Source organism: Coniosporium apollinis (genome assembly GCF_000281105.1).
Source record: "Coniosporium apollinis CBS 100218 chromosome Unknown supercont1.30, whole genome shotgun sequence".
Lineage (NCBI taxonomy): Eukaryota > Fungi > Ascomycota > Dothideomycetes > Coniosporium > Coniosporium apollinis.
In genome coordinates this window covers 289194-313212 of record NW_006913292.1, presented here as the reverse complement: position 1 = coordinate 313212, position 24019 = coordinate 289194, and the positions used below count along the sequence as shown (strand labels likewise).

Below are 24019 nucleotides of genomic sequence, written 5' to 3'. Positions count from 1 at the left end.
TGATGTTGGATTAGCGGTCATTGGGTTTTACAACTTCTAAATTAGAAAGTGGCATCCATAAATACAGAATCCTGCACTACAATCTCCATACATGTGAATGCATAGGCCCTGCTTCCCTTCCGGGGCCAGCCTTAGATATTCTTCTTACTGGAGAAGTACCGGAAACGGTTTTCTACTGTTCAGAGGCAACCATAATCCAGTTCCTCAAGGCCCGCTGAAGAGGATTCAGCTAGACTTGGGCGTACATCCTCCCTTTTGAGTGGTCCAGCAGAGTATTAACAGGTAACTACGCGTGTGAGCGTTTTCTGCCGGCGCGTATGTATGAGTCTCTCTTCATCCATCAGCGCCCAGCAACCCGTTTCTCTATCGGAAATTCACCCTGAGTCAATACGTGAGTACTCTCAAGCATGCCCTCGTCTTCCCTTCACACCCCTTTCCCCTCCCCCTCCCTCCTCACCCCAAAGAAATAATTCCCCAGCCCCTCACTCCCCGGCACCTCCCTCCACCCCAGCCCCGGCACATACACAACCCCCATCGCCCTCACATTTCCCCACCCCTCCTTGTTCCCAAACCACTCCCTCAACTCCCCCTCGTTAATATACTTGTTCCAATCATGCGTCCCGCGCGGCACAATCCCCACCACCTCCTCGGCCACCACCTTCGTCGTGAGCCAACTCGTCCACGTCCGCGCAATCGTGCTCAGCACCAGCCAGCCGCCCGGCTTCACGAACGGGAGCAGGTGCTCCAGGAACGGGGAGGGGTGCGTCACGTGCTCTAGCACCTCGAACAGCGTCACGATGTCGTATTGCCGGCCCCGCTGTGTGCCAGGGAGCGGCAGCTCTTCGATAGACGTGTTGAGGTATTTCAGCCGCCCCTCCCCCATCATCTCTACGAGCCCTGGATCCCGTTTCGCGTGCGCCTTCGCGACGCTCAGGACCTCGGGGCTCGGATCAATGGCCGTGACACTACCCGTTCCTCTAAGCCGTGCGGCGCTCTCGGCGAAGATGCCGCCACCGCAGCCAACGTCTAGATAGCTGAGTTTGTGATTGGTTGGAGGGGCGTCGGGTTGCGAGGAGTGGCAGCGCGAGATGAAGGTGTGGCGGAGGGGGTTCATGAGGTGGAGGAGGCGCGAGGAGCCGTGGGGGTCCCACCATGTGGAGGCGAGGGCGTTGAAGTGGGTTACTTCGGAAGGGTCGACGGTTGTGTTGTGCTGGAGGTTGGGGGTGGTGGTTATGCGGCGGCAGACGTAGGGAGATGGCTTGGTAGATTGGGAGAGGGTGCGGAGGGCGGAGGTGGTGCGGAGGGGGCGGAGGGATGCCATTGTTGGAGGAGGAGGAGGGGGTGTTGAGGGCCTGAGAGGAGAATGCTCCTGTCGAGATAGATGGATTCGGAGGGGAGACTCCCTATGTTTGCGGCGTTGGAGGATTCATGTACTGGTCTTGATGAACTTCGCTGTCAGCCCTATAGCCCTACGATCTGATCGCCATCTGCAAGGCGCTTTGGCTCCCGCTGCCGGCACCTTGGAAATCCGCCAGCCGGTGCGACTGCATAAACATTGGAGACATAGACACAGCTAACTCTGACAGCAGCAGATTGATGTGCGCTGCTACTTATTGGTTGTTCTCCTCTGTTCGGTGGATAAAAGTACCGGCTGCTCTTTCACCGCTGCCGCCAACACCGAGACTCTTCTATGTTGCAAAATACAAGCAGTCAACTAGTGGGTACCGAAGCCTGACAGCACTGGCCGAAACTCTCTAGAAAGTCTCTATCGTGTTCATTGGCTATGTTCGCGTGCTTCCGAGAGATGGCGACTGGAATACATGTGCGACTGGTGGCCCCCAGATGCAATTTCTACAACCACCTGTGAACACATTCAATATCTAGGTCTATTCTACGATAGGACTCCGATCCAGAGGTAGAATAGGTAATGGTTTACCACCCATATGTCCCAGCCCCACACATGCTCTGAGATAGAAGCGGTACAGTTGGACGAGCTGTGGGTGGTAAGGATTAGCTCCAGCAACCTTAGAGTATTAAGTCAGAACAGAACACTCTCTCCATAAGTCAGCTTCGTCCTCGAGATTTCGTATCTCCTGCCTCACTCTCGTCACCAAGAAGCATTGAAGGCATTTTTCAGCCAGGTTTCAGTGTCGCATCCAGACACAATCACTCAGCTCAAGACCAAACGCTGCTCAAATCTCAAGAATTCCAAGTCTTAGTCATTTCCACAAGCTTGAAGTAAGTGCGCCCTCAGCAACTCGCACGTCAAGCGCCACGAACCGTATCACAGGTTCATCCCATCATCACCTCTCCCAATCATCATCATGTTCATACAGACCCTTCCCGCCCACCGCACCACCAGGCGCCGGGACTTCGAGGTCTACAGAGACCTGGACTGCCAGCCCGCAACAGCTTCCACCACCACCACCGACACCGACAAGGGCGCCGAGCGCCGAAAACTAGAGCGACAAGACAAATCGACCAAGGGGTTGACAAATCACAACCGCGCTCCCATCACCCCCATACACGCATCGGCACCACCATCAAGCCCACAAGCGTCGAGAACCAGGGCCCAAAAGTGCCCGCGCGCATTGCGGGTCGAGCTGTTGTCGACGCCTGTCGTTGCGGCAGACGCCTCGTAAGCCGAGTGCGAGCTCATCCTCAGCACATCAGTCAAGAAGCGGAGGGAGGTGCGTCGAGGGCCAGAGGGGCGGAACATGCTGTCGTTAGAAGAGGAAAATCTTGTAGATAGACGATACAACGCAAGATTCAAACTCCTTATTTCCAACGCCCTGCAATGCCGTGACAATAACCCGCATGCTCTCACTGTACAACCCGATGCCCCCATCTCCAATAGTCGAACAAGCTCCGCACCACAGCCATCCATCCCTCATCCCTGCCCATTCTCCATCTTCCACTTATCCAGATAGCTCTGTCCCCTCATCGCCTGGCCCTTCGGTGCCTCTATCCGCTTCGCAACGAACGGCGTAAGCTACCCCCCAATCCAGTCAGCAAGCCTCCTCCAACCAATAACACCCTTGGGGGAGACCCTACATTGAAACTGTCCAACCTCTCCGGCACAACATACGTCCTGACTTTCGAGAAATCGAGCTTGTAGCCTCCGTGCTTGGTATGCCACCCCATCGAGCCGGTCCGGTTGCCCTTGTAGTATCCTTTGCGGGCGCGCTTGGTCGTGAGCGCGAGACGCCGTAGCGCGCGAAAGAGCGGGAGGGTTGGTGAGAACATAGTTGTCCGGTCGTCTGGTTGTCTGCTTGCGCTGATGTTTGCAAGAGGTCCAGAGCTTGAGAGGTGCGGCCGGTGGATCTCCGGCAGGGTTTGGCCCAGCGAAATCTTGGCGTTGACCCTTGAGATTTTTCGCCCACAAGTTTACAGCTGCGGCGAAAGTCCTACGGTACTTCAGCTCACTGCATACTCGAAATACCACAATGCCTCCCCGAGTGGCAAGAAGCAGTATAGCCTCCAGCAAACCCACCACCGCGCGCAAGAAGAACCAAAAGCGCACCCTCAACGCCCTCTCCATCGCCGCAGCCCAGAATCCCGAGTCCCACAAAGTGCGCCAGCACCGCCTCGGCGAGGCCGAAGATGATGCCCCCCGCCGCAAACGGCAGCGTCTCGCTGACGATGACGAGGGGGATGAAGATGGAGAGGTACAAGTCTCCAACCCTCGGAAGAAGGTCGCCAAGGGACGGTTCGACGAACTGGATATAGAGTCCGGGAGCGATAGCGAGGGGAATAGTTGGATGATGGGTCATGTGGGGGATGAGGACGATGAGGATTTGGATAGTGATGAGGCGTTCGGGAGTAGTGACGAGGAGAGGTTTGAGGGGTTTACGTTTCGGGGGAGTAGTGGCTTAAAGCAGAAGAAGAAACCAAGGCGCAAGGTTGAGCTTGCGGAGGACGGGGAGGCGGGGCTTGATCTGGATGAGGGGGAAGATGTGGATGGGGAAGAGGACGACGACGAGAGCCTGGGCGAAGATGCGGTAGATTTGGCCACTGCGCTGGATCAGTATGAGGAGTCTGAGGACGAGGAGCCTCAGGCGTCTAAGCGCAAGCGACGACTGGACAATGAGGGCGATCACGGCAGCGATTTTGGCGGGTTCAGCGACGAGGCAGGAGAAGATGACGAAACATCAGACTTCTCCATGTCCGATGCCGATGATGATGCAGATGCCAATCAGCTTTCTAAATTACAAGACCTCATCTCCTCTCTCGATGCCGAATCAGCCTCAGCAGGTAAGAAACGCCGCGGTGTGGACGTTCACGAGTCCAGCGCGCCCTCAGACTACGGCCTAACAGCCTCCACCAAACTCAAAATTGAGGACCTCCTCCCCACCGTTACCGACCCTCGGCTCAAGAAGTCCCTCAAGATCATCAGCAGCGACAAACCCTCCAAAAGAAGCGGCATACCCGGGAAACTCGAAGCGCCCCTCCCAAAGCGCCAACAAGACCGTCTCAACCGCACAGCCGCCAACGAGAAGGCAAAAGAGACATTGGAGCGATGGGTCGACACAGTGAAGCACAATCGGCGAGCGGAGCATCTGCAGTTCCCTATGAAGGCGCCTCAAGATGCGGCAGAGCCGCTTGGAACGAACAAGCTACTCCCTACGTCTAGCAGTGCGCCACTCACGGACCTGGAAAGCACAATCCAGGATATCTTGCAGCAAAGTGGTTTAGCGAGCACCAACGGCAGGTCAGACGAAGATCAGATCCGCGCGTTCGAGGAGCTGCAGACTAACAAGATGCCTGTGGAAGAGGTGCTTGCTCGACGGGCTGAGCTTCGGAAAGCGAGGGATCTGCTCTTTCGCGAAGAGATACGCGCAAAACGCATCAAGAAGATCAAGAGTAAATCATACAGGCGAGTGCATAGGAAAGAGAGGGAACGAGCCGCGCAGCAGGAGAAAGACGCTTTTGCTGCTGCCGGTATTGATAACTCGGAAGACGAACGTGAGCGTAACGACCGCCGCAGGGCTGAAGAGCGGATGGGAGCGAAGCATCGCGAGAGCAAGTGGGCGAAGGGCATCAAGCAGACGGGAAGGGCGGCCTGGGACGATGATGCGAGAGCGGGTGTCACTGAGATGGCTAGGCGGAACGAGGAGCTGAGGAGGAGGATCGAAGGCAAGGACATCCGAGATGAAGAGGATGATAAAGGAACGGACATCAGCAGCGAAGAGAGCGAAGACGATGAGGAGCTTGATATCAACGGCGGCGAGGCGAGGCGACTACAACGTCAGCTGCGCAGAGCCGGTGGTAGCGACAGCGCGGACGAGAGCACGACGAAGCTTGGCTCAATGAAGTTCATGCAAAGAGCTGAAGCTGCGCGCAAGGCGCAGAACGATGAAGACATTGAGCGTATGCGACGAGAGCTGGCAGGCGAGGAGACGCCGAGCGATGAAGAAGAGGAGAAGCCAGTCGGTCGTAGGATCCTTGGACCGACTCCGAAGACGTCTGACACTCCTGTCACCCGCAGTGCAAGGGATGAGTTCGAGGAGAGATTTGGCTCCGAAGATGAAGACGAAGTAGACATCGTCCTCGGCGATGACACCCCTGCTGCACCTTCCGCATACGGCAAAGGCCGCGCTAACGGTCACAAGATCGATGCAGCCGCGAAGAAGGTCAGCCTTAGTGGCAGGAATGGACTACACAAGTCAGCGCCGCAAAAGGAGCTTATGGATGACTCCGAGAATCCATGGCTAGTAGGGCCCATCAAGAAAAGCCGCGGTTCAAAAGACCTTGCAAACGGAGAAGGTGCACAGCTGACGCTCGACACTTTGCAAGCTAACGGTGTCTCGACACAAAAAAAGAAGTCCAAGCCAGTTCAAGCAGCACGAGAGACTGAGGCTCCGGCTGACGCCGACGGCTGGACGACAGTAACCTACAAGAACCAAAACGGTACCAATAGCAATGACAGTGACGAGTCAGACGGCGAAACTCACAAGCCGTTCGTCCTCCGCAACGACGACCTCGTCGCCAAAGCCTTCGCCGGGGACGCGGTAGTCGCCGACTTCTCGAAAGGAAAGGCCGCCACCGCCATCGACCAAGACGAGAAGGTCATCGACAACACCCTCCCCGGCTGGGGCAGCTGGACGGGCGCAGGCATCAGCAAGCGCGAGAAGGCGCGCGCGAAGAACCGCTTCGTGACGAAACAAGAAGGCGTCAGGGCAGCTGACCGCAAGGACGCGAGGCTAAAGCATGTCGTCATCAATGAGAAACGCGTCAAGAAGAACGCGAAGTATCTGGCTAGCCAGCTGCCGCATCCGTTCGAGAGCAGGGAGCAGTATGAGCGTAGCTTGAGGCTGGCGGTCCTGCCGGAGGTGGTTACGAAGGAGACGCTGCAGGACTTTACGAAGCCTAGGGTGTTAATCAAGCCGGGGGCTGTGATTAGGCCGTTGGAGAAGCCGCTGTTGTGAGGGGGGTATTGGATGCTTGTGAACATGTAGTCTGTAGAGGTTGCTGTCAAACTGATCTCCACCCTAGCTGCTGTGGCGTGCTGTCCCTGCATATGGTATTTGTCTATTCGTGTGATGAGCTTTTTTAGCGCGCCAATAGTGGTCATTCGTGCAGAAGACGGTCTTGCGCAACAGAACCTTCCACTTGGATGCCTCCGGCCTCGACACTAGGCGACTAGGGAGGCTATTCGATCGCAATAGATGTGCCAGATCCCAGCCTGCTACAGTTTCGTATGGAGATTGAGATGACCCGGGGCATGGGCGCCTAAAGAATAATCACCCAGACTGTCGAACAACCGTCTTGCGTAATGGAAATTATGGGATGTACTCTACCCCAGCAAAGTGCGGACGAGCTGATTGCTTCCTGGCCGCTGTGCGATTTTGTGACTTGGAAGCATTTGAGATAGAGCTCGTGCAAAGCCCCCATGCGACATCCCCATGGCACTCCCGAAGGCCATATAATCAAGAATTCCGCAATGCTAATTGGCGTACCTTGCAGCGACCTGGAGGTGGGCTCCGCAGTGTCCCCGGGTTCACAGTGGGGAGATGCACGGCTTGCGTCAGCCGCCATGCCGCTCCCGTGATCGGCAGCCGGGGAGCCGGAGAGGCGCAGCCTATGCAACTTCCGGCTTCATTCATTCCATGTCGATGATTCACCCCGGCCCCAAGGAGGTTCCATTGCCGTTTACCGCGCCCAACATGCGGATGCGCGGAGACTCGCCGTCGTCGGGTTGGTGTGGTAAGCCATGGTGCTGGGTGAACCTGGTATCCCAGGCCAGCGTTTGAGACATCCTGGATGCCAGATTTCAAGCGCCAAATCATACCGCTACGCTCTGCGGGCCTCGTGAAGGACTTCCCTTCGTATTAGCTCCATGCTTCACTCCTAGCTCAAAAGAGCGGGCACACTCACCTCCTTTGTTCCGTCGTCACGCATCATGCGGCAGACCGCCTTGCCCCGAGTGAGAAAAGCCTTGGTTACCCAGCGAAGAGGGTGTGTTAAGCCTCTATAAGAAGCATTTCCAAATCCAAGGTTCATCTGTTGCTCTGCATTTGCTCGTGTCTACTTGCATGCTTTGTGTTACTTGTCCACAGGTCATTCGCGCGTTGTACCTATTGCTGCTAGAGCTTCATCATTACGCAGTCCAGAGATAGATATCATAAGGTAAAGAGCATGTTTTCCTTCTCCACATCTGATCTACATTCTCCCGCGCATTCGATGGATCTACCCGAGCCTTAGGGCATAAGGGGCGTCTATCTGCAGCTTACCTGTTTCGGAAGGTGACCGCCAGCCTCGGCGGTTGAGCCTATTCGGTTAGGAGAGCAATATGATGCCGCCACGCTTCCTACTGGACTGAAACGCGCCTCAACGACCAATGTTTCTCGTTAATATTTTTGATGAATCCGTCAAAGGGCAATATGAAGAGCACTGTTTGTTTTACAACCCCGGTTCCCTGTCACCGACACCTTTTCACGCCGTTGCTTCGACCCACAGTCATTTCCCTGCATCACCTCCCAGGAACAGTTGGTACACTTTGCGATCCTCTCGATGTACCATGTCGGCTTCGTTCTGGAAGCTCACGGACTCGAAACCGGAACGACCGCATTTGTGACATGCTCCGTGTCGCATGAGGAAAGCGTCTAGAACGTTAATTTGCAGGACCATGCTCCAGGTCATTTGACAACCTGAGGCAGAATGTTGCCAGGGCATATCGAGACTATATAATACTCTGTGCGACGTACCGTTGATTAATCCAACAAGCTTGAAGCTTTCGGACCGCCATGGCTCCATCCACTCGTTTCTACGGCTTTAAACACTCATTCACTTGGGTTCTTCTGATTTTGTCGCAGGTAGACAAGATCTCTTCTCTTCCTCTGCAAGATGCTGCAGTCTTCCCTTTACCCCAAGCGGCCGTTGACAAGATTGCCGACGTCCTCCCAGACTCTCTCTACGATCTTCCACTATCGGTCAACATGTTGGAAGGACGGGCGGCGATGCCGCAGTCTGCGATAGTCACGCCGTCCAGCTCGGCCAAGAAGTCAAAGGATGCCGCTTCGAAGACCGCTACTTCCTTTGCTACCTCAGTCGTCACTTCCCAGCCTGCGTCGGCTGCCCCTTCTGATACAGCGGGCCTGATTACCACCATCACGTCCGGAGGATTGACGATCCAGTCTGTTATTCCTGACCTCGAGCCTGGTACCACTGGTGTAAGTAACATGCCTGTCTTGGCTCGGATCTTTCAAGTTGAAGATGCAGCTGACGTCCGCCATAGACGGTCATCGCCACCCTCGAAAGAGAAGGCGAGAGCGCCGTCCCACCTTTCAACACTCAACCTATCCCTACTCCTTCGGGCGTCCTGCAGCCGATCAAAGGAAACCTGACCACTGTTATTCCGGAACAGCGCATGAACCTCATGGCCGGCGACATCTTCCAGCCCTTGGCGAGCGAAGACCCGGGTACAATCATTCCACGCAGGGGCGACCATCCGGCTCCCCGGACTGGAATTACTACCGGCGGGTCACTGCAGACCAACAAGTTTTACGCAAACTTCTTCCTTGGTGGTCAGTCACAGTCCACCTGGACTCACCCGTACTCGCTGCAATGGACCAAGGGCCAGGGTGCCGCCAAGAGTTGGGGTGTCAGCATCGCCCACATTCGGGCTGAACAAAGAGTCTTCGGTCCGGGCAGCCCTGCGCAATACTACCTTAACCCTATCGGATTGCACTCCGTCATCATGTCTGCGGCAGAGCTGGGCGGATCTACTCAGCTTACCACTAAAAATCTACTTGCCTTCAGCGTGGATGTGGAACTCCGCGCGGCACCTGGTGCAGCTCCTCTTATTACTATGCCTCTCGTTCAGGGAATGGGCTTCGTGAGCGGTGTCTACCAGGGCGCCACACCTTTGCTCCAAAGCGACATCTTCTTCAGGAGCATCGCCGGCCCCATCGCAGTCAACGGCGCCAACAAGTACCGCATTACCACTGAGGACAACCAGAGCTGGCTCCTGTACGCAACCCCTAGCTCTGGTGCTGCGCCCACCTTCAGCTTGACCTCCAACACTGCTATCCGTGGCCCAGCAGGCTTCCGGGGAACCATTCAAATCGCCAAGAACCCTGCCGGTGCTGCTGGTGAAGGCTTCTACGACCGAGCTGTTGGCGCGTATCCGACTGGCGCGACCATCTCAGGTTCGGTTTCCGGAAGGAGCGGCTCTTACACTTTCGCCTTCAACAAGGGTGGTAACGCTGCACGGCCTCTTATCATGTACGCTCTACCGCATCACGTTCAGAGCTTCGATGGTGTCACAGCAGGCGCGAAAGTCGAAATGAGGCTGCAGACCACGACCAAGGGCGTGGCCCAGGCCGTCATCGCCGATCGCTGGACGATGGTTGAGAACAACCTCCCCGCTGACGTGGGCTTCGCTCCATGGTCGCCAGCAAGGGGCAGTGCCACCACTCTGAACGGGAACGTTATGACCCTTATGAACAATGTCGCCGGACAAGAACTCAACCAGGACTTCAATGCGCAGACAAACCTTGATTCCATGTACTTCAGCGGCAAGGGCTTGGCCAAGTTTGCCTCCATTGTCTATGCCGTCAGGGACCTCTCCAAGAATCCAGGTCTTGCCAACGCTGGTCTGCAGAAGCTCAAGACGGCCTTTGATGTGTTCGTTCAGAACAGGCAAAGGAACCCCCTCAACTGTAAGCCACATCTCTTCTGCCCACACTCCAAGCCGCTGGGTGCTGACGTTTCTGTCCAGACGAGACTGCATGGCGCGGTGTCGTCTCGGTAGCCGGTTACCGCGACCCCGGCCTCGACTTTGGCGGCACGTACTACAACGACCACCACTTCCACTACGGCTACTTCGTCTACGCCGCGGCCGTGATCGGCTACCTCGACCCCGCCTGGCTCAGCCAGGGCCGCAACAAGGCCTGGGTGAACATGCTAGTGCGCGACTTCGCCAACAGCGTCCACGGCGACTTCTTCCCCTTCTCGCGGTCCTTCGACTGGTACCACGGCCACTCGTGGGCCAAGGGCCTGTTCGAGTCGGCCGACGGCAAGGACCAGGAGAGCACTTCCGAGGACTCGTTCGCGAGCTACGCGCTCAAGATGTGGGGACGCGTCACGGGCGATGTCAACATGGAGGCGCGCGGCAACCTCATGCTGTCGATCCAGGCCCGCAGCTTCCAGAACTACTTCCTCATGGACAGCGGCAACACGAACCAGCCGGCGCAGTTCATCGGGAACAAAGTCACGGGCATCCTATTCGAGAATAAGGTCGACCACATCACCTACTTTGGCGCGAACACGGAGTTCATCCAGGGGATTCACATGATCCCGCTTGCGGCGCCGTCGACGCTGATTCGGACTCCGAAGTTTGTCCGCGAGGAGTGGGACCGGTACTTCTCGAACGGACGTGTCGATAGTGTTCAGGGCGGCTGGAGAAGCATCTTGTATGCCAATTTGGCCATCATTGATCCCGTGGCGGCGTACAACTTCTTCGCGAACCCGAACTTCAATGCTGGGACGCTGGATGGTGGGGCTAGTCGCACTTGGTCGCTTGCTTGGTGCGCTGGGCTTGGTGGTGCTTAGGCTCGAGGCTTGAGGGGGGGACGGAAGTGTTCAGATGGGGCTGGGCATGGTGAGGGTGTTGCGGGCGTCACCTGGTGGCGGCGCGTATGGATCGGACAGGGGTTTGGCTTGGTGGAGCGCGGCTGGAGACATTTCGATTCTGTAAATTCTTCTTTTGGATAGCTTCTTTGCCCCTCTGTCCTTCGACTGAGGGAGTACCTTGTGACTCATTGCTGTTGCGTTACACAAATCAGGCATCAACTTTTGCCAAGACGTCACGCTGCAGTGAAGATAGTGACAGACCTCCACCATTGGCCATTGATGTTCTGTCAACCTTGTCAACGGGTAGTAGCGCTGTGGATGCGCATCTCAAAGTCCGCGAATCTTTGACAAGTCACGAATCAAGCAGAAACCCAGAGACGCCAGGCCAAAATCAAGGAAACCGCAAGCCCTGTGAGGCGGAAGAGGTAACGTGCGGGCGCGCAACCGCGATCGGCCGCAGCGCTCCTGCGGGCAGCCCCACGTCACGCGTTGTTTGAGGCGATCTCCAGCTGTCACTGCCGCGAACCTCTGCGACGGGCGACCTCTTCCCTCCCACACTGCTGGTCTCGCTCGCAGTCAGTTTACCCAAAAACTTCTGGGCTCCCCTCGTCGCTCTTCTTCTTCTTCTCCTTCTCCATCACACCAATCACTTCTCACACCAATCGGCGCAAGGTATGCAAACTCTCTTCACTCTGCGCTGTTCATTATCTATACTCACGCTCCTCACACCCACCTCACACTGCACCCTTCCCCTCTCTCCAGTCGCTCATGCAAGACACGGCGAAGCCCGTCCATGCAGTCTCACTGCAAGGGTCCTTCATCTTTCTTTCGTGTCAAACAACGCGCGCTAACGATGTCACAGCAGCGCCAACGTCCACAATCTCTGAGCTCAACCACGTCCTTCCTTTCAGGTACGTTTCAGATGCGCACGTCAGGCAAACAACTGGCGCCTTTGAGGCCTGCAGCTGTCCAACCATCTTTTCTCCCTGCCCTAGCTATACACCCCCTTTCATTTCAATCTCAGCTCGCGGTCTCTTGCATACTCCCGTCAGGCCTCATTCATGTCTCACCCGCTTGACGCCTTTTCCACGCTCCGACTGTCTTCTCTTCGCTGTCTTGCTTGAACGGCAGCTGCATCTGGGTCTTCCAGCTCAGACAAGCCACATCCCAACAAGGCACTGTCTCACGCACGTAGCCTTGGCTGCAATCAACTCACCCGCCGCTCGTCAGCGATCAGTCCTCAACAGCGCTTCTTATAACGCATCTGTCGCACGTCCATCCTTCAATCACTCAACCATTTGACGCCCTTCCGCTTCCATATCACTCTGAGCACTTCCAACGTTGCACGCAGCCTCTATCACAGCTTTGCAAGGGCGCCTCATACTTCTGTTGTTTACTCACATCTCTCAATACTCCCGACTAACGCTTTCTTACTTCAGCAACAACGAGAATCTGCAACCAAACACGCACCGACCCTCCCTGTCCGCCACTCCTTATTTGCGCGCAACATGAGCCAACGAGGACGCGGCACAGGTCGTGGTGGGGGCGGTAGAGGAGGTCCTGGCGGTGCCCCAGGAGGCCGCCCACCTCCGCCCAAGGGAGATCCATATTTGTGAGTACTTCGTTGCATGCGCAAAACACCCTTCTGACAAGATCCCAGGATGGGCCAGCCGGTTCCACCGCCTGACAAAGCCGTCACGACTCTCGAAGACGTCGCTGCTAAGAATGCTGGAGATGCGCCAGCCGGTGTGCCAATCGGAGATCTGAACTTGACCCCTCGGTTGCCACCTCGTAAGCAGTACGGGACTGTAGGAAAGCCGATCATTCTGCGCGCCAATTATTTCTCAATGTCCGTAGCCGCGAATGTCAAGCTCTGCCGCTACGATGTCGCCATCAAACAGGACGAGAAGACCAAGCGGAAGAAGAAACGGCTCATGATGATGCTCTTGGATCAACCAGCAATCAAAGCCAAGCCTGCTGCAACAGACTTTTCGTCGATTCTCGTCACTGCCGGAAAGCTGGATTTTGGACCATCGGACAGCAAGACCTTCGAACTCGTATACCACGAGGCTCATGAACCTCCGTTTCCCCTACCAACTCAGGGAGAGGCTGAAGCACTCGCGGCAGCCCGGAACCGAAAGAAGAAAACCATCGAAGTCAAGTTTCTCAGATCATACAACGTCCAGGAACTGATTAGCGCTATAAGTTCACCGAACTTGGGCGCCCGCTATCACGATCAAGGGGATATCGTTCAAGTGCTAAATATCGTTACCAACAGCGTGGCAAGTACTTTGGCCAACGTCACTCAAGTTGGGGGGAATGTCTTCTATCCCAACCGAGACCCGCTTAAAGTGGAGATGAATCTCGGCCAAGGCTTACAAGCCCTGCGCGGCTACTTCTCGTCTGTCCGGCTGTCAACAAAGAGGATCCTACTCAACGTGAATGTGTCGCACAGCGTATTCTACCCGCCGGTCAAGTTGCCAGATCTTATGAAAGCTTTTGCCGGTACCCAGCGGAATGCCAAGTTGGAAGCGTTCCTGAAGAGAGTCCGCGTGGAGACTAACTACCGTTGGGATCGAGACAACAACCAAGCAATCAAGAAGGACAAGAAAGGAAAGAAGATCAGACTCGTCAAACAATTCACCATTTTCAAGCTTGCTCGCGAGGGGGGCCGGATCGGTCTCAACTCGCGTGAGGTGTATGTTGATTGGGAAGACGACAACAAGGTCAAGCAGAAGGGTACTGTGGAAGACTTCTTCCTAAAGAGTACGTCCCAGCTGCACCTGTACGCGCTAATGCTAACCGGTCACCACAGAGTATGATATCAGGTTGCAGCAGCCTTTAGAATCCGTCGTCAACGTTGGGAACGACCAGAACAAGGCCTACATTCCCGCCGAGCTTTGCACCGTCTCACCCGGACAGCCTGCCCGGCGGATGCTGAGCCCCGATCAAACCACTCAGATGCTCAGATTCGCGGCCCGCGACCCAAAGCAAAATGCAATCTCCATCACTACTGATGGCCTGAGTCTAATCGGTGCAAAGGGGGCGCATCTACAACAGCTGGTATGTTCTATCCGGCCCTTGAGCTTTGTCTGCTCCGACGCTGACTCTTATAGGCTAAGTTTGGCGTCACGGTTGACGAGAACATGATCACGGTCCATGGCCGTATTCTGAGCGCGCCCACTCTGATGTATGCAAGTGAGATGCCGCGTCCTCCCTTTGCAGACACCCAGGCCTCGTGGAACCTCCAAGGCAAAGCATTTCGGACTGGTGCGCAGATCTCCAACTGGGGGGTCATGATTCTCGCCGAGCCGAACAAGAGGACTCTCAACCCCCGGGGAGACAAAGACAAAAATCCCGAAGCGACCTTCAACATGTTACTGGATCAGTTCAGAAAGCATGGCGTTAGGATCTCATCGACAGGCCCCCAAAACTTTGCAATTCCCCAGTGTGGTCCAAATACGGAGCGGTTCCGGCCAGATCTCGACCGCGCCCTTGACGCTGCGTTCACAGGGTTCCAGGCGAAGGGAATACGGATGCTGCTGGTCTTGTTGCCGAGAAAGGACAACTACCTCTACTCCCGCATCAAGTACTACGGTGACGTGAAGTATGGCATCGCCACCATCGCGATGAACGGCGAAACCTTCGACCGCAGAGACCAAATGACATTCGGAAATGTCGCGTTGAAGTTCAACCTCAAAGCTGGCGGTGTAAATCATACTGTCAGCGCCAACCAGCTCGCCCCGCTTGATAAAGACACTATGGTTGTTGGCATAGACGTGACACATCCGTCTCCCGGAAGCGCGGAGAACGCCCCAAGCATTGCAGGCGTCGTCGCTTCATACGACATCTTGTTGAACCAGTGGCCGGCCAGTGTTTGCGTACAGGCTTCACGGAAAGAAATGGTCTCAGACCTTGCAAAAATGATTGTTGAGCGTTTGAGGGTGTTTCAGCTCAAGAACGGCAAGCGCCTTCCTAACAAAATCCTGGTTTATCGCGATGGCGTATCGGAAGGGCAATACCAGACCGTCCTCGAAACCGAATTCCAGTCTATGCTCGAAGCGTTCAAAGGAGTATATCCGGCCAATGCTACTCGCCCGAAAGTCACCGTCATTGTGGTAGGGAAGAGGCACCACACAAGATTCTACCCGACGAACAAGGACGACGCTCAAGGTAAGCCGGCCAACCCACGCCCTGGTACTATCGTGGATCGCGGCATCACGGGGTCAGGCGAGAAGCAGTGGGACTTCTTCTTGCAGGCCCACATAGGTCTCCAGGGAACGGCGAGGCCGGCCCACTACGTCGTGCTGAAGAATGAAATGGGCCTCAACGCCGACCAAGTTGAGCGCATCACGCATAACCTGAGCTACGTCTACGGCCGCGCCACCAAGGCAGTCTCGGTCTGCCCGCCTGCGTATTACGCCGACCTTGTCTGCGAACGCGGCAGAGCGTACCTTTACTCGACCATGCAAGAAAACAACGAGGGTTCGGATGCCGCCTCCACCACGAGTTCGGCTGAATGGACGGGAAGTGTGCATAAGAACCTCGAGAACACGATGTTCTACATCTAGGCCGCCTGACGATTTCGCGGCACGGCCTGCTCGCATGGACGGCAGCCTCTCGATGCCGTCTGCAGCATGATGGTCAGACTTTCATTACCAACGCTTGGTCTCCCGGCTTCGATTTCACTTTCGACTTCTTCAGCTTGTCAGTCAAAGGAATGCGTCTTTGGCAGGATTTCGGAATTCTTCTCAGTTCTCCAGGGCACTTGGTGGGCAGCGACTCACAACAGAAGCAACCAGAGTGAAGACTCGTGCTGCTTTCGTAGGGTCTCAATGGCACTGACTCACTCTCTCTTTTGTCTCGCGATTGCCGCTCATGGATATTGGTAGTTTTGGCGAACTCTCTTTCCGCTGGGCGTTATTTATTGGCGCCGGGCAGCTGACTTGGTGCGCATCATCCGTCACGATTAACGAATATCTTTCGCTTTGGTTTGACTAGAAAAATTAGCTTTACATGGAAATACAGCTTCCGTATCGGTTAGATTGAGTGTGAATGCTGATGTTGACGTGACGCTGTAATGACTTAGTGAGACGCATGCAGCTGTGATGCCGATCCGTGTTTCTTTCGCCAATCCCAGGTAAACGACGTGGATCAGACAAGGTGTTGGATCTCAAGTATGGGATACTGCGAAGGCAATAGAGCGTTCGCACTTTTGCGCTTCAAAACAAGGTTCCGAGCACTTTCGTTGAACCTGCTGAGACGAGCATGGCGATCGGAAGGGTTCTTGAACCTTCCATGAATGGCTGCTTTGTGTGAAGGTGAAGGCCAAGCGCACCTGCAGTCAGCCTTCCAGGGCCCCGGGGACGCTCACTCATCATCCCGCAAGCCCCGAGCGCGGCAGCGGAGACCAGACCGGGGGAGCAAAAACCTCAAAGTTGCCGAGCAAGGGGGCGTTTTGGGCAGGGGGTTGGTCGATCATCTCGGATCACTCGCAGTTGGGCATCCGAGAAAGCTCTGCCTTATGCCGGAATTTCTTCGGCCGATCCGGCAGAGGCGCTCGCGCATTGGTCGCGGAGCCAGGAAACTCTCGCATCCGAGGCCAAGGGCCTTTTCGTCACTCGTACGAAGCAGTGAGATTGCCCGAATGAAGGGCTTATCGATGTAATCAAGCGTTGCTCGGAAGACCTCTCAATTGTCTTCCGGCCTCACAAACGTAGGTCTTCTGGGCAAGGAGAATAAAACTCTACGCTCGCCCTGCTCTCTCGTTCATACAACTCCAACTTCGTCAACACAAGCGTTTCCTTGCCCTTTCTTTGCACCTCCCTTCTCCTTTCGAAAGCGCCCGAGATGTCTCTCGTCGGCAATTTCGCGTTCAATAACTACGATCGCCAGGCCGAAAGTTCTGGCATCGGTCAATCCGGCACTGCTTTCACGCGCCGCAACAGCTACTACGACGACAATGAAGCCGGCACCCGCATCAGCGCCGCAGGCAACAGAAGGTCGTCAGTAGCCTCCAATCTTGGCCTGTCACGGACAAGGAGTATGAACAGAAGCGGAGCAAGACGTGCTCCGCCAGAGGAGCGTCCGTCTGAAGCACCAGAGACATCTACTTACGCTCCGATTGCCGGCTCCCATTCCCCACCGCGGGACACACGACAAGCTCCTCCCGCGCTCAGCACTGGTATCCACGACGGTACATACTACCCAGATGGTATCCCGCCGTCAGGTTTGGAGCCCGCCGAGCCCGCCGAGCCCGCCGAAAAGAAGGTATCCGACACTGAGTACAGCTCCGATGAAGAAGACGCTCGGCGCGAGGAAGAGGTTCGCGCCCTTGCGAGGACGTACTCACAGGCGTCGAGATTTTCAACCTACAGCCAAAGCCCGTTCGAGGAAGCCGCCAAAGACTCGAGATTGGATCCAAACTCACCGAACTTCAATGCCAGGGCATGGGCTAAATCGCTTCTTCAATTGCAATCCCGCGATCCCGAAAAGTATCCGCAGCGCACAGCAGGTGTTGCGTTCAGAGATCTGAACGTTCACGGTTACGGCACGGAAACCGACTATCAGAAGACGGTCGGCAATATCTGGCTGCAAGCTGTGGGAGCCGTGAAGAAGATCCTGCGAGTTGGCCAGCGGAAGATTGACATCCTACAGCACTTCGATGGCTTGGTGGAGAGCGGGGAGATGCTAGTTGTGCTCGGCCCGCCCGGTTCCGGCTGCTCGACGCTTCTCAAAACGATTGCTGGAGAGACGCACGGGTTTGTGGTGGAAGATAGCTCGTACATTAACTACCAGGGTAAGTGATATTTTTCTACTCATCCCTTTGGCAACGATGCCGAAAATTGGAAGTTCTGGCTGCGGGAGCATCCAGGCTCCTGGCGGTTCCGTTCCCCTCCTTCGATCTGTGCGCAATCACCAGACGTGTCCATCATCGCGGAGGCTATTGCAAAGCAGTAAAGCTTGTTAAAACCTTCAAGCGAGTTTCAACCCCTGATGGATAGCGCCGTCGATTCACCGCAGTGTTCTCTATCTGTTTTTCGGGACGCCCTTGATTTAATCTTCAAGTTCTCAAACACTTCCACTGAAGGCCCCATGAATGTCTCTGACTTGCGTGAAACAGGTATCTCAGCAAAGGACATGCAGAGCTCGTTCCGCGGCGAGGCAATCTACACCGCAGAGGTCGATGTCCACTTCCCCATGCTCAGCGTCGGCGACACACTCGCATTTGCTGCCCGCGCCAGGGCTCCTCGTAACATTCCCGGAGGTGTCAAGCCATGGGACTATGCGAACCACATGCGGGACGTGATTATGGCGATATTCGGCATCAGCCACACAATCAACACACGGGTCGGGAATGACTTCGTTCGGGGCGTCAGTGGAGGTGAACGGAAACGCGTGTCAATTGCTGAGGCTGCGCTGTCAGCCTCCCCTTTGCAGTGCTGGGACAACTCGACTCGTGGCCTGGACAGCGCGAACGCCATCGAATTTTGCAAGACCCTGCGCATGTCAACCGATCTGATGGGCGCCACCGCATGCGTCGCTATCTATCAAGCGCCTCAGGCTGCCTATGACATCTTCGACAAGGTGGTCGTGCTTTACGAAGGGCGACAGATCTACTTCGGCCGCACCGAATCCGCAAAGCAGTACTTCGTCAACATGGGATTCCAGTGCCCTGACCGCCAGACCACCGCTGATTTCCTTACTTCGATGACGAGTCCCATCGAGCGTGTTATCCGTGAAGGCTTCGAGAACAGGGTTCCACGCACGTCCGATGACTTCGCTGCGGCTTGGAAGAACAGCCCAGAGCGCGCACAGCTACTACGCGAGATCGAGGAATACAACGAGAGGTACCCCATCGGCGGCGAGGCACTGGAGCGGTTCAAGCAATCCCGCCAGGCCCAGCAATCGAAACACCAGCGCGTCAAGTCACCTTACACACTCTCCTACGGCCAGCAGATCAGCCTCTGTCTGTGGCGAGGCTTCCAGCGTCTGAAGGGCGACCCAAGCTTGACCTTCACTCAGCTCTTCGGCAACGTTATCATGGCCCTCATCATCGGCAGCGTCTTTTACAATCTCCCGGAGACCACTAACAGCTTCTACCAGCGCGGCGCGATTCTGTTCTTCGCGGTCCTTCTCAATGCTTTCGGCAGTGCTCTGGAAATCCTGACGCTCTACGCACAACGACCAATTGTCGAGAAGCATTCCAGATACGCGCTCTATCATCCCTCCGCGGAAGCCTGGGCCTCCATGCTTACGGATATGCCGTATAAGATTGGCAATGCCATCTTTTTCAACTTGACGCTGTACTTCATGGCGAATCTTCGCAGAGAGCCGGGCCCGTTCTTCTTCTTCCTGCTGATCAGCTTCTTCCTGACGCTCACTATGTCGATGCTGTTCCGTACTATCGCATCGGTCTCCAGGACACTGTCGCAGGCTATGGCCCCGGCTGCTATCCTCATCCTGGCTATCGTTATCTATACGGGCTTTACCATTCCGACGAACTACATGCTTGGATGGGCGAGATGGATCAATAGAATATAAGTTCTCTTTTTGCCAGAACGAGGTCTTCTTGCTGACATTTTGCTTCACAGATCCGGTTGCATACGGTTTCGAGTCCCTGATGATCAACGAGTTCCACAACCGCAACTTTTCCTGCTCTGTATTCGTTCCTTCAGGGGGCCCCTACGATACCGTTGATCCCATTCAACGCGTTTGCTCTGCTGTCGGATCAACACCCGGGTCTGCAGTGGTCAACGGCGACGTCTATATCAACACCGCATTCAACTACTATCACGCCAACAAGTGGAGGAATTTCGGCATCATCATTGCCTTTATGATCTTCTTGATGTGCACGTACCTCGCAGCTGCGGAGTATATCTCGGCAAAGAAGTCCAAAGGCGAAGTTCTCGTGTTCCGACGCGGCCATAAACCGGCTGTCATGAAGACCTCCGCCGATGATCTAGAGACTGCTGGAGCTGGTGCTGCTGTGACTGAGAAGCGTGGTGATGACCATGCGGCGGTCATCGAGAGACAGACGGCGATATTCCACTGGAAGGATGTCTGCTACGACATCAAGATCAAGAGCGAAACGAGGCGTATCTTGGACCACGTCGATGGTTGGGTTAAGCCCGGCACCTTGACGGCGCTCATGGGCGTGTCTGGTGCGGGAAAGACCACACTCTTGGATGTTCTTGCCACCAGAACTACCATGGGCGTTATCACCGGGGAGATGCTCGTCGATGGCCGCCAGCGTGATGAATCCTTCCAGCGAAAGACAGGCTACGTCCAGCAGCAGGATCTTCATCTATCCACTTCCACCGTCAGGGAAGCGCTCAACTTCAGCGCTCTTCTGCGACAACCGGCACATGTCCCCAAGAAGGAGAAGCTCGAATACGTTGACGAAGTCATCAAGCTCCTCGACATGGAAGAGTACGCTGACGCTGTTGTCGGTGTCCCCGGTGAAGGTCTAAACGTCGAGCAACGTAAGCGCCTCACCATTGGCGTGGAACTTGCCGCCAAGCCGCAGCTACTCCTCTTCCTCGATGAGCCAACATCTGGTCTCGACAGTCAGACATCGTGGGCCATCTGCGATCTCATGGAGAAGCTTACAAAGAACGGGCAAGCTATTCTGTGCACCATCCATCAGCCGTCGGCCATGCTCTTCCAGCGCTTCGACCGCCTTTTATTCCTCGCCAAGGGCGGACGGACCGTCTACTTCGGTGAGGTTGGCGAGAACTCCAAGGTCCTGACGCAATACTTCGAGCGTAACGGAGCTCACCCGTGTCCTCCGGATGCTAACCCAGCGGAATGGATGCTTGAGGTCATCGGCGCTGCTCCTGGAACGAGTACCGACATCGACTGGCACCAAGTCTGGCGCAACAGCCCTGAGATGCAAGCGACCCACCAAGAACTGGAAAGGCTGAAGCAGGAACGCCCGCAGAAGACGGAGCCGGCTGCCAGCGCGAACGATAAGGCCAGCTACAGAGAATTCGCTGCGCCTTTCGGCATTCAGTTCTGGCAAGTTACCAAGCGCGTCTTCCAGCAGTACTGGCGTACACCGTCCTACATCTACTCGAAAGCGGCTCTTTGCACGTTTGCTGTGAGTTCTCCCACCACATCTGTCCGATGAAAATCAGGTGGCTAACAATATGCAGGCCCTCTTCATCGGCTTCTCGTTCTTCAAAGCCTCAAACAGTCAACAGGGTCTTCAAAACCAGATGTTCTCCATCTTCATGTTGTTCACTATCTTTGGCCAGCTTGTACAACAAATCATGCCACACTTCGTCACCCAGCGCGCCCTTTACGAAGCCCGTGAGCGGCCCAGCAAGACCTACTCCTGGAAAGCTTTCATGCTATCCAACATCCTGGTCGAAATCCCCTGGAACTCCCTCATGGCCGTCATCATCTTCTTCTGCTGGTACTACCCCATCGGGCTGTACCGCAACGCGCAGCCCACCGACTCCGTCACCGAGCGTGGAGGCCTCATGTTCCTGCTCATCTGGACCTTCCTACTCTTCACGAGCACCTTCACGGACATGGTCATCGCCGGCATCGAAACAGCCGAGACGGGCGGCAACCTCGCCAACTTGGCCTTCAGCTTATGCCTCGTCTTCTGCGGCGTCCTCGCATCCCCGGAGTCTCTCCCCGGCTTCTGGATCTTCATGTACCGCGTCTCGCCCTTTACGTACCTCGTCTCCGCCATGCTCTCGACCGCCGTGGCCGACACAACCGTCGTCTGCGCCGCCAACGAGCTCCTGCGCTTCGAGCCGCCCTCGGGCCAAACCTGCGCGCAGTACCTGGCGCCCTACATCTCGGCGGCTGGCGGTTATCTGCAGAACCCGGACGCGACGGCCGACTGCAATTTTTGCGCGCTGAGCTCTACCAACACGTTCTTGGCGAGCGTGAGCAGCTATTATAGCGAGGCGTGGCGGAACTTTGGGATCATGTGGGCGTTTATCGTGTTCAATGTCTTTGCGGCGCTGGCGCTTTATTGGTTGATTAGGGTGCCGAAGAAGTCGGGGAAGAAGGATAAGAAGGAGTGAAGGGGTACTTAATGGGTGGAGGGGTTAATCATGGCTTGCAGCTTTTCTTTCGTTTGTATCATATCGGTGGCTAGATGGCTAGATCCCTGGGGACCTTCGGCAGGGATATTGAGGCTTTAGTGGTAGCGAAGGAGTTGCTGGGTTGAGAGATGGCTTGGCTCTGTAGTAATAACATTGTGAACATTACACCTAGCCGTGCTGTCCGTACCGACATGTGGTGTCCCTTTCCCTAATAATGCCGAACACCGCAACGATGGTCCATATGCTCATCCGAATCACGATTGGATATTCCCAGTGCGGATAACGCGATACCAAGCCAAGTCCTTGAATGCACGATCGCAATGGTACGAATACTCCAACCGTTGGAGATGCCTCTTCTCATTACTTCTTTGTGGGAGAGGCCGCCAGATGAGTTTCGTTCTGGCAATGCAGAGGAGAGGTTGTCGTACTCACCTCAGGTCACATTAACGATGGAACACATCACTGCAACCGCCGCACTGGAACCCTCCCTTTCGTGGAGCCCGCATTTTGTCACCAGGACTGTAGGACTAGGGTGGTCGCTAGTCCGCCCGTCCCCGCCGGAGACCTCTGGGCGGTCGGACTCAGGGGTAGGGAGGCGTAAGGGCGGGCGGACGGAGGACTGTGCGTTAACTAAGGCCCGGCGGTCGGACGGCCTAGCCCTCACCTGGATTAGCCGCCCGGCGAGGCGGACGGGATGAGAAAAAGGGCGGGGCGGACGGTCGAAGCACAGACCACTAAGATCGATCCGGCGGATGGACTGGTGCCAAGCTCGACCGCCGTATCCCGTCCCGACCGCCCGGCGGACTAACGACCACCCTGGCGACCTCTCCGATCGCATGGCTATCTAGAACAGCGGTCGGCAGATGAAAGCTGAGCGAACATTGGAAGACAAGACCTCAAGGTCGGTTACTACGACGTACCTGACTGTGGCCAGATCGGGCAACAGCTGAGTTAAATCCAACAAAGACCGTTGCTGAAGTTGCGGTGCTTCATAAACTGGAAGGGTGATTATGATATCCCGGGCTCGTGCCCTTGCTTCCGCAGCCTCATCACTTGACAGGCAGTTCTGGAGAGCATGTGCGGCAGATGCCGTCTCATTGAGTCCATAGTTGTAAACGATTGTTTCGCCGCTTGTCCGAAGCCATTCGATACAGTTCGTGGATGGCAGAAACGGTATCGGTGGTTGGGGCTTCTCGCGCCGCCACAGCTGTTGGAGGCCGCCTGACAGCCCTGCGAAGCCTTGGACCGTAGCTGAGAGGCAGACGAGAGAGAAGAATATCAAAAAACGAAGACTTGAGAGTTTCCACATCGTTAAGGGCAAGGGAAAACAGAGGTCTCAAGATCTGGAAAGCAACCAACGAAGGACCAAGGAGTCAAGCAGTGAAGCTCTAGAAGCTGTCGTAGCCGCTATGATATTACAAAGAGCCTTACAGGTGCAGTTGCAGGCATGAGATGGAAAAAGACAGATGTCCAACCGCTGCCTTGAGCAGATAGGCCTTACCTACATGTGTGTAACGTGTCTGACGGAGTAATGCCCAGGAAGGAGTCGTGCATCATCTAGGCATCCCACCTAAAGTACTGTAAGCAGTGATAGAGCGGATGCCGCTGGATTCTACGCAGTTCGTGCACATCCACTCAGCTAACTGAGTAAGAAGTAAGGCATAAGGTTGAGCCTGTACACGGTTGGGATTCGTCTCTGGAGACTAACGGGGTTCTCATAATATGAGACTGAATCATCCAAGTCCAGATCGTGCAAGAAGTGCATGCTGTGCAATACTCTTTTAAACACGTCACCTTAAGCAACAAATCAGCGTCAACCTTAGAAGGTTGTGCAAAGGTAGCCTTGTACGAGGATCCACTGTTTGACTTACTCATTC

General features: G+C 55.5%; 6 protein-coding genes across 6 annotated transcripts; 4 read left to right on the top strand and 2 right to left on the bottom strand.

The window, feature by feature from the left end:
• Positions 1 to 424: 424 nt before the first annotated feature.
• W97_06289 (3-demethylubiquinone-9 3-O-methyltransferase) lies at positions 425 to 1321 on the bottom strand (the record flags this gene model as incomplete). Its single annotated transcript, XM_007784013.1, has 1 exon — positions 425 to 1321. One exon carries the CDS (start codon positions 1319 to 1321, stop codon positions 425 to 427), a length of 897 nt encoding a protein of 298 aa, XP_007782203.1.
• Positions 1322 to 2890: 1569 nt separating this feature from the next.
• Positions 2891 to 3246, bottom strand: W97_06288 (uncharacterized protein; the record flags this gene model as incomplete). Its single annotated transcript, XM_007784012.1, has 2 exons — positions 2891 to 2992; positions 3055 to 3246. The coding sequence occupies 2 exons, from the start codon at positions 3244 to 3246 to the stop codon at positions 2891 to 2893; spliced, it is 294 nt and encodes a 97-aa protein (XP_007782202.1).
• Positions 3247 to 3446: 200 nt separating this feature from the next.
• W97_06287 (uncharacterized protein) lies at positions 3447 to 6428 on the top strand (the record flags this gene model as incomplete). The annotated part of the gene is made up of 1 exon (XM_007784011.1): positions 3447 to 6428. One exon carries the CDS (start codon positions 3447 to 3449, stop codon positions 6426 to 6428), a length of 2982 nt encoding a protein of 993 aa, XP_007782201.1.
• A 1818-nt stretch (positions 6429 to 8246) lies between these two features.
• On the top strand, positions 8247 to 11055 carry W97_06286 (uncharacterized protein; the record flags this gene model as incomplete). The annotated part of the gene is made up of 3 exons (XM_007784010.1): positions 8247 to 8672; positions 8738 to 10163; positions 10223 to 11055. 3 exons carry the CDS (start codon positions 8247 to 8249, stop codon positions 11053 to 11055), a joined length of 2685 nt encoding a protein of 894 aa, XP_007782200.1.
• A 1529-nt stretch (positions 11056 to 12584) lies between these two features.
• On the top strand, positions 12585 to 15647 carry W97_06285 (uncharacterized protein; the record flags this gene model as incomplete). The annotated part of the gene is made up of 4 exons (XM_007784009.1): positions 12585 to 12688; positions 12737 to 13842; positions 13892 to 14139; positions 14193 to 15647. The coding sequence occupies 4 exons, from the start codon at positions 12585 to 12587 to the stop codon at positions 15645 to 15647; spliced, it is 2913 nt and encodes a 970-aa protein (XP_007782199.1).
• Positions 15648 to 16926: 1279 nt separating this feature from the next.
• Positions 16927 to 22121, top strand: W97_06284 (ABC drug exporter AbcA; the record flags this gene model as incomplete). Its single annotated transcript, XM_007784008.1, has 4 exons — positions 16927 to 17875; positions 18200 to 19477; positions 19671 to 21178; positions 21234 to 22121. The coding sequence occupies 4 exons, from the start codon at positions 16927 to 16929 to the stop codon at positions 22119 to 22121; spliced, it is 4623 nt and encodes a 1540-aa protein (XP_007782198.1).
• Between the last annotated feature and the right edge of the window lie 1898 nt (positions 22122 to 24019).